Raw genomic sequence first — 9,539 nt, 5'->3', positions numbered from 1 at the left:
TTTCCCTTTGCCCCTGATCCCCACAGGACCGCGAAGCTGGATCCAGAGCGCGATCCTCCAACCAATGAGGGCCACAGGCTGAAAAGTCTGGTGAGACCCCCTGCCCGAGCCCTGGGGCATATCTGGGCTGGGTGAGGGAACAAGAGCTGGGTGCAACCCTCCCCCGGCTCTGAGTCCACTGCCGCTGCCTCCCCAGGAGTGCCGCCTGGCCGAGATAGAGAGTACTCAGGCCCAGCTGAGGGAGACCATTCAGAGCCTGCAGCTTCTTCCCAGGACATCGGGGTCCCAGAGCCAGCCCCTGCCCCTCAAAGCACCCTGCATCAACGGAGACACCACTTGAGCTGCCCACTCTGCCCTACGTGTTCTGGGAGCAGAGAGAAAGCCGTCTTAGGGGCCTTTCCAACCCCTGCCTCACCCACGTGGCCTGCAGTAGGGAGTGGAGCTGTAGGTGCCAACTAGTCTGGCACTATCAGGTTGCCCAATAAAATCTTGATTTCACTAAAAAACTGATGTTTTTTTTTGCCCCTAAGTGTTGCCAATCAGAAAGCAACCCCCCCCCATTCAGCTCTCCCAAACTCTCCCCTAATTGGAGGTCTCAGGGGAGGGGGGTGATATAGGGAGAGTCTCACCAGCTGTGTGACCTTAGGCCCTCACTCTCTCAGAGCCTTGATTTCCTCATTTGTAAAATGGATCTAAAGTCCCTTACACAGTAGAAGACCCATAGTTTAAAGTATTCACTAAAAGGTATTTGTCATTGTTAGGGGCAGCACTTGCTTCTCAGTGAAGCCCAGATCCCACCTCTACTAATTCCCAGATCCCAGACGAGAGCATCTTCCTAGGACCCCAAATCCCACACAGCTCCCTCATACCGTGAGGGCGTGGGTCTGGGAGGCAAATGAAGGAAGGGGTGGGTAGGTGTGGAGATGGTTAAGCTCTGCGAGTGGTCACTGGGAAAGTGAGTGGGCATTTGAATAATGCGTGGGTGGATGGGTGAGGGTTAGGGTGGGTAGGACAAAAGGCAGATGAATAGGTTAGCATTTCCTGGATGTTTGCCCTGGTAGGTGATTAGTTGAGTACGTGGTTAGCTGGGATGGGTATGTCTGCCTAGAAAAGGTCTGGATGGTAATTGAATTAATTAAGTGGTTATATGTATTGCATGTACACTTGTTGAGGTCTCCTGAGACTCTTGAGCTGAGCAGTGGGGAAACAATAATATACTAGACAGACAGACTCCTGTTCTCATGGAACTTACACTCTACTGGAGAAGACAAACAAACAAACATGCAATTGATGGTTGGGTGATTGGGTGACTGGGTGAAAGGATTATGTGTAGAGATGGGTGGATGCTTGCTTGGTTGTTTGGATAAGTAGGTATTTACTTGGGTAGTGGATAGATGAGTATGTAGATGGTTGGTTTGAGTGGGTATTTGGATGGAGGGATGGATGGATTGACAGGTGGTTGGAGGAGTGGGTGGATAGGTGGTTGGTTAGTTGACTGGATGGGTAGATGAGTGTTTCATCCACTGAATGTGTGGATGAATGGGTGGGGAGATGGATGGGTGGTTGGACATGTGGATGGGTGGTGGGTGGGCGAAGCAGCAGTCCTATTATGTGCGCATTATGGGGTAGTCCTAGTGACTGTGAACCTGGGGATTGGGTGGAGAAGGGGGTCTTACACTGGGGACCTAGGGCAGCTCTAGGGGCATGGAGGTACTGAAGTTCAGTGTGCATAATGAGGAAGGAGGGAATGAGCTTGTGGTTGGAACGTAGCTGATTGGGAGCAGGGGACTGAAGGCTAAGGATTCGCCATGTGGAGTCCTCAATGACCTATGAATGACCCACGGGGGAACTTCCCTGCCCCCTCCCCACTCTTCTGGTGCTATTAGCGGTCCTAGCGTTGGAAGAACCAGTGGGGTGATGAAGAGCCATTGAGGGCAGGAGGACAAGAATGTTGTCATGGTAACAGAGCCTCTCCCTGGACTCTCAGGCCGCGCGGGCCCTTTAAGGGCCACCCGACTGGCCACTCCCAACATGGCGGCGCGGCTGCTAGCTGCCCCCCCCCCACCAAGGTGGAGCAGGCGGGGGTGGGGGGGGAAGGAGTGCCCCGGACCTCCCCATCATGGCGGCGCGGCGGGGCTGTCGCGTTGAGGTCACGGCGGCGCGCCGGGGGGCGGGGCTGCGGGGGGAGCGATTTAAAGGGACAATGTCCCCCGAGCGGTGGAGGCGGCGGCGGCTGCGGAGGCCGCGACACCGGCACCGGGAGCGGCGAGGACCGTAGCGGCAGCGACGGCCGCACCAAAGAAGGGAGCTCCGAGCCCCGGAGCCCAGCCGGCGGCGCCGCCTCCCCGGTGAGGCCCGGCCCGGCCTGGGGAGCCCGCGGGCGGGGCGGAGCCGGCACGGGGAGGGGGAGGCCCGGGCCGGGCAGGGCCAGGCGGGACCCCCCGGGGCGGGGGGCGGGGGCGGGGCCTGCAGGGGCGGGGCCTTGTCGGGGGCGGGGCCGCACAGGTTGGGGGGAGGAGCGGGGGTCTTGGGGCAGGTGTCCCCCCTACCTCGGCGCGTCCCGCGGGGTCTCCCGCCCCGAGGTGCACGGGCGGAGGGCGCATCTCCCGGACCCTGGCGCCCCGAGGGGTGCGCTGGCGCGGCACCGCCACCACCCCTGCGACCCCCGGGGGTGTCCAGGAGGGAGCCCTACTCCCCACGCTGCCAAAGTGCTCCGAAGTTGCGGTCCCGCCCGTTCCCCGCGGGCAAAGCCCACCCGGTTGGGCACCCGCAAGTGCTTCGTTGGGGCCTGGGCAGGGACCCCCCACCACAACGGCCAGTCCACGAACGGGCCCCCTGGGAGCCTCCAGGCCCCCGAGGGCAGCGCCTGCAGCCAGGCCTGGAGCCCCGGCCCCGCCCCGGTTGCCTGGGCTCGGCCTCCCACCATCTCCCTGGGGAGGGCGCCTCATTCCTGCCCTTCACTTTCCGCCGTTACCTTGAAGGTATTTATAGGTGGAGAAGACAGCCCCCACCCCCACAGCCTCCCCAGGGTCCTCATTTCTGGACCAGGAGCCCCATCCTTCCCTTTTGCCCTCAGACTAAAGAGATCTTGAGAGGGTGGGATGAAGGAACCCAGGCTGGGTATGCATGAAGGGTAATGTTGGGGTGAAGTGAGGGGGTTAATGATGGGGTCACTTGAGGCTGAGTGTGAGGGTGAAGGGGTTAATGCTGGAGAATCCTAAGGTTGTGTGTGGAAGGAGGGTTGGAGTGTGGGAAAAGTGCAGGGGTAACTGATACGGGCAACAGAAGCAAGAAAAGTGCAGTGGTAATGATGGGGGGTGACTTGAGACAGTGTATAGGATCAGAGTGTAGAAGTGGCCGGGATTCGGGATTCGAGCTGAGGCATGCGCACAGGATATGCACGTGCATGGAAGTGAGGGCACAGTTGGGGAAAGTGCAGCAGTGTATGAATGAAGGGAGCCATCTAGAAGTGATAGGATTAATGCTGCAAGAAAACAAGGTGGCTGAGTGTGCATGTTTTAAAATGGGGTAAACTGAGGCAGTGCAGGATGTGTGTAAAGAGAGGAGTCATGGATGGGGAGACTGAGGCATACTGAGGTTAGGGACCTTTGGGATACAATGTGTGAGGATAGGGCCTCAGTACCATGTACTTGCTCACCTGTGCTGGGAGGTAAACTGAGGCACTGGGCTGCAAGGGTGAGGACTGGGGCTTCAAGGAAGGAGAAACTGAGGCAGACTACGTGCCTTTCCTACCTCCCCTAAGCACCTGTCTCTCTGCCCTCAGACCTACAATGCCTCACTGAGCCAGGCGGGCAGCTGAGTGGAGCCAAGCAGAGAGCATCTATGGATGGGCCCCTGGCAGGCGGCCTGGCCGCCCCGGACCGTCCTCGAGGCCCCGAGAGACTGCCTGGCCCAGCGCCGAGGGAGGACATCGAAGGTGGGGCTGAGGTTGCTGAGGGGGAAGGTTGCATCTTCCGGTCCACCCATTACCTGCCTGTCACCAAGGAAGGCCCTCGAGACATTCTGGATGGCAGAGGTGGCATTTCTGGTAAGAGGGTGGGCCCTGTGGCCCTGGGGGAGCATCCAGCCAGGTCCCCGAGGCTCAGGGAGGGCCAAGTCACCCAGCCCAGCAGGGGCGGAGTTGGAATTCTCATTCTGCCTGGGTTCAGAGCCTCTGCATTCTGCTTAGTTTCCCATTTTACAGTTGTGAAAACAGAGGTCCTGGGAGCTAATAACCTGACTAAGGCCCCCCAGTGGGTGACAAGGAGCTGGGACTTGACTCAGGTATGCCTGGCTTCCTTCTCTGAGCATACTAATTGGGTCCAGGTGCCCAGCTTAGCACCCCTAGTTCCCCTCCCTGAGCCCACTTGTTCCCCAGGCATACCCCATTCCCATCAGTCTATCCCAGTTCCCTCTTGCTGCACTGTCTTGGTGAGTCCTGCTCCTGAGCCATTGGTCCCAAACAGCTTATGCCCTCTAGTGGTTAGGGAGAGACTGGGTAGTCAGGGATGACAGCCACCCCTTTATGCCTCGGTTTCCCAGCAAAAGGGGATCTCACACTGTCCCCACCTCAAGATTTGTTATTCCTTCATTGAATACTCAGCAACTACTATGTGCCAGGCTCTGTTCTAGGCGCTGGAGATACAGCTGTAAACAAAAGTGGCAAAAGTTTCTGCCCTCAGGGACCTGACATTCTAGTAGGGGAGACAGACAACAAGCAACTATATAAATAACATACGGGCAGGTAGTGACAGGTGCTGTGAAGGTATTAAACAGAGTGCCAGGATCATGCCTGGGGAACCTGGGAAAGCCTCCCTGAGGGGATAGAATTTGAGTGGAGCATGGAATGAATGGTGGGAAGGGCAAGCCAGGGAGAGGGAACAGCAGGTGCAAAGGCCCTGTGGTGAGGAGGAGCCTGGCATGTTCAAGGGCCAGGCAGGAGCCTGGTGTAGGTGAAGAGTGGTGAGTGCAGTACAGGCTGATGTACTACATGTTTCCCTTCATCTCCTTGGCCTGCTCTAAAGGCCTTGGTTTCCAGGAATCTCCAAGCACTCTGTCAGGGGTTTCCTACACACCAAGCCCTTTATGTGATCATCTCATGTCATTCTCAAAAAACCCTGTGGGGTAGCCTCGGTTATTATTATCCCATGTTAGAGATGGAGAAACTCAGACCCCATCTGAGGTGTCAAGTAAGTTGCCCAAGGGCCCACAGCTAGGCAGTAACCTGGCTTGACAGCCCTCGTCCTTAACCACCACCGTGTGTCAGGGCATCCTTGACCTGCCCCAGTTCACCTTGGCAATGCTCATGACACACAGATATTTACAGAGCACCTCCTAAGGGTCACTGGTGCACAGCGACCAAGTATACACACCATCCCCGCCCCCATTGGACTCTGTCATCTGGGGTCAGACAGACAGAGCAGCCACCAGGTGCTAGGACACAGTCACTGAGGTTGCAGTGGGGGAAGCCCAGGCTGGGGGACACCCAGGAGTCCTGGATGAGGAACATTGGGTCAGACAAAAAGGCAGGGGACATCTAGGCAGGGGGCTCCACACCTGCAATGGCGTGGATGTGACTGGTGGCACCTGAAGGGGATGAGGGGGTGAGACCCCTGCTCAGAGAACCTTAGCAATCCCCTCCTCCAAACCATTAGTAACTCAGGCCTAAAGAGAGGTAGGACCGTGTCCCAGGTCATGCGGCTGGCCAGGACAGGCCCAGGACTTTGACTTTGTGGGAGCCCTGCGGAACAGGCTCTGGGTCCTGGGGCCCTCTCTGAGTCTGGTTCTGAGAAACTGGGCGCTCTGCTGTACCTGGCAGAAGTCCCAGGTCTGGAGAGAAGGTAGGTAGGTGGGTAGGTATGTCCTCACTCCTCCTGGGGAATCAGCCAGGGTCCAGTGCATGTGCCTGGGGAGGAGGGGAATGTGGCTGCTGAGGGGGGTGAGGTCCACCCTTACTGGTGTCCCTGAGCATACGGGTCATGGGGCGAGGTTGGCTTGACTTGGAGTAGGGTCGCGGCCTGGAAGCTGGAGGAGGGCCTGGGCGTCGGACACAGTGTCTCCCCCCGCTGCCCTCTCAGCCCATTCCACCCCGCCTTCCCTGAAGCAGGCACCTGCCCTAGGAGTCTTGTGATGCCTATAAATAGGAACAGCCTCTGGGGCTGCTGTTCCATGCAGAAGCCTGGGCACTCCCTCATGCCCACCTAGTCCTTGGAGCCCCTCAAGAGCACCCCTGGAGTGGCTACCTCCAAACTCCACCTAGACACGGATGAATCCCCTGCCTTCTCTGTCCTCCATTATGGCTGTTGGCCTGGAGCTCCTACAGCCTCCCTGCAGCCCCTCACCCACAGTTTGGCCTCTCTGATTGGCCTCCTGGGTGCACCCAAAGCTTGTGGGGCTGAGATGGTCCGCATGGATTGCTGAAGAGTCTGGTGCATGCCTGGCATTGGGACCAGAGGGCTAGGGGATGAACAACGCATCATTTCTGACCTCGTGGGGCCCCAGGCTGAGGAGGAAATCAGAGCATGGAGTGAGTGGGCCTGAGGCTCCCGGTCAAGCCTCCAGCTTCCAACCTGGGACTTGTCTCAGCCAGCCCTGAACCCCGCCCCGGGCACACCCATCTCCTTTCCTTCCCCCCCACCGCCGACTCTCTGGATCGAGCATTTACTCTGTGATCTTCCTTGGCATCTGTCACTGGCCCTTCGAGACTGGGGCCGTAACCGTTCCCATTATATTGAGGAGGAAACAGGCTTGCAGCGGGAAAGGCATGCCCTTCAGGTTCCCTCTTGGGCTGGAACTGGATCTGTCTGACTCCAATGTCTAGATTCTTGGCCACTCTGCCAAGCTGCCTGGCTTGGGGTTCAAGCTGCTCACGGACACGCTCTTCATTTTCAGTCTCTCATTTTCAAACCCCCTCGGGGACCCCAAATGGCAGGAGCCAATGAGGGCCCCTCGGCATGGCCACTGCCGGGGGCTGCATCCAAGGTGCCTTGTCTGGCCCCCACCGGCTGTGGAGGCCTCTGGATGAGCCCCCAGCCCCCAAGTGTCTCGGACACAGGGCCTTGCTTGGTCTGCTTCCTCCAAAGTTGCTGCCACTAAAAATAGGAGCTTCACTGGAGCCGCTCAAACAAAGAGGCCAATACGGCCCCCTGGCTCGTGGAATTCTTAGACAACGGCAATCGCAGAATCATCGAATCTGGGACACTCGGAATCTCAGGAGCTTGGGGTCCCAGAATCTCAGAATCAGGACACCCGGACCCTCAGACTTGCACCTCTAGCCTGTGCTGGGGCTTGTTGCCTGTGAAATGGTTGCCCTCTCCTGAGAACTCATGTCTGTGATTCTTGTGTTCTCAAGAGACCCATTTCTTGGGGTCTCACTCCCTTAGCTGGTCCAGGCCTTGATTTCCCAATCCTCCCAACCCTCTGCAACACTCCACCCACTCCATCCTCCCACCCTGACACCAGCCCTTTCATCCGAGCACACTCCGACCTGTCCCTGCTCCCCATCAGTCTACCCCAGAGCTTCTCAAATGGAGGCGATTCTGCCCCAAGGGACACTTTGGCAATGTCTGAGGACATTTTTGGTTGTCATGACTGCAGGGCCAAGGGTCAGGGCCCGGGGTGGCTACTGGCATCTGGGGGTGAGGCCAGGGATGCTACTGAACATCCTACAATACACATCATGCCCCCCTCCACAGAGAATGATTTGGCCCCAAATGTGAGTAGCACCAAGGCTGAGAAACTGTTCTAGATGATGCAAATTTCTGTATCCCCATCACCACCTTCACCTTCCAGAGGCCACATGACAGTCACAACCCTTCTCTCAGACTCAGCAGAAAGACCCCTGGCAGTATCACAACTTGCTGACCCCTACGCTCTACCCTCAACAGCTCTTAATTTTTTGGCCTCTGACAGTCAGCTCTCAATTTCCCGGGCAAATTGGACAGTAGGGGATTTGAAAAAGTACAAACCCCGGCACTAGCCCTCTTTCTGGACCATCCTCAAATTGGAGCTAATCCAGCAATTGCATCTGTTGGGCTCTGGATGGGGCACAAGTTCCCCCAGTGTGTTAACCTTGGCCCACGCAATTGGCCTGTGCCCCGATTGGCATGCTCGCCTGCGGCAGGCGGGTGCGGCAGGCAGAGGAGGCATAGGCCAGGATTTCTGTGGTCGCTCCAGGCATTGGCTCCACAGGCGGATAATGGAGAGTTGGCTCTATCTGTGTGAGGGTTCCTAGGAGGGCATGTGATTCTACAATGTAGGCCTGGAAGGGGTTCTGGGAGGCAGAAGGCAGGGACGGGCCCTCTGCAGCTCAGACTAGAGGGCTCCTCACTCCATCTGGCAAGTATTGGTTGAGCACCTGCCGTGTGTCGGGCACTGAGGTGCTGCAGTGAATGAAGCCCTGGGGTGGGGGTGGGGCAGCTTATGTGCTAGCAGGGGACACAGGCAATTTCAGAGAGTGCTAAGAAAAAAAAAAAAAAACAGGTAATGAGAGAGAAAATCATAGGGGCTCAGTTTAGCAGGTGACCAGGGAAGGGTTCTCCAGGCAGAGGGAATAGCTGGTGCAAAGGCCCTGAGGTCAGAGTTAGGTGGGTTTGAGGCTTCACGAGGAGTCTGGGCAGAGTGAGTGAGGGGTAAGGAGGAGAGGGAGGTGAGGCTGGAAAGACCTGCAGAGGTCCGACCTCACGGGGCCTTGTAGGTGGTGCTCGGGAATCTGGCTTTTATTGTAGGTATGATGAGAAGCCAGGTGAGATTTTACCAGGGTGTGACTTAAAAAAAAATCACCCTGGCTGCCAGATGGGGGCAAAGAGAGAAGGGTTGAAGGCAGCAAGCCCTGGTGGTCCCCTAGGAAAGCAAAGGGGACTCCTCCAAAGAAACCCCTTTCAAGGCTCAGGAGTACAGAGGCCAAAGGCCTCTCAGGGGAGAGGAGTGGGGAGCCGGTCGGGCCCTTCCGAGGTGCCCGGCAGGGCTTCCAGAGCTGGGGTGCTGTGAAGGGCCCCAGCCAGGGGGACCCCAGCCCCTCAGGGTCTCCCCTCTCTGTTGCAGACGGGCAGCCCCATCCTGGCCTCAGCGAAGCCCTCCCCCGTGCCACCTCCGCCACCCATCGGATCAGCAGCTGGTGAGTGCCACGCTGGCCCTGACCTCAGGGAGGGCAGGGGGGCAAGGAGGACATGCCTAGGCCTGAGAGAAGCCCCCAAGAGTGAGAAGGGGATAGGAGGGAATCTGGAGGCCAGGCAGGAGTAGGTGGCTCCCTGCAGGCAAGCCCCTGGGCATTTGTAGGGGGTGGAGGGAGGATTGGGATTAACACAGACAGTCAACTCTCATTATCCCTGCCAAGAGCAGGGCCAGTGGGCCAGGAGCCTGGAGGTTGGACCCTTGGAGTCCTGTCTCTGCCAGGTGATCCTTAGAATAATGTTCGGCTTCTCTGAGTCTCAGTTTCCTCATCGGTAAATGGAGTCCCTAAGATACATCGCACAACCTCACCTCGAGGACCCAAGGGACATTGGGTAGCAGCAGGAATTGACAGCAATGCTTATGGCAGC

The 9,539-nt window shown here is 57.8% G+C and overlaps 2 protein-coding genes across 2 annotated transcripts in view; both read left to right on the top strand.

Moving 5' to 3' along the window:
• The window catches only part of RASAL3 (RAS protein activator like 3), an 11,025-nt gene extending 10,685 nt beyond the window's left edge, over nt 1-340 (top strand). Inside the window, exons 19-20 of the mRNA XM_007460972.1 lie at nt 27-90; nt 197-340. Of these exons, the coding sequence (XP_007461034.1) occupies nt 27-90; nt 197-340 (208 nt within the window). The remainder of the gene's footprint in view (nt 1-26; nt 91-196) is intronic.
• A 1,854-nt stretch (nt 341-2,194) lies between these two features.
• Nucleotides 2,195-9,539, top strand: part of WIZ (WIZ zinc finger) — a 27,245-nt gene continuing 19,900 nt past the window's right edge. Inside the window, exons 1-2 of the mRNA XM_007460971.1 lie at nt 2,195-2,348; nt 3,785-4,048. Of these exons, the coding sequence (XP_007461033.1) occupies nt 3,844-4,048 (205 nt within the window). The 5' untranslated portion in view covers nt 2,195-2,348; nt 3,785-3,843. The remainder of the gene's footprint in view (nt 2,349-3,784; nt 4,049-9,539) is intronic.

Source organism: Lipotes vexillifer, unplaced genomic scaffold, assembly GCF_000442215.2.
Source record: "Lipotes vexillifer unplaced genomic scaffold, Lipotes_vexillifer_v1.1 scaffold469, whole genome shotgun sequence".
Classification (NCBI taxonomy): Eukaryota; Metazoa; Chordata; class Mammalia; order Artiodactyla; family Lipotidae; genus Lipotes; species Lipotes vexillifer.
The sequence above is the reverse complement of the archived record's forward strand: the minus strand, read 5'-3'. Positions and strand labels throughout refer to the sequence as shown.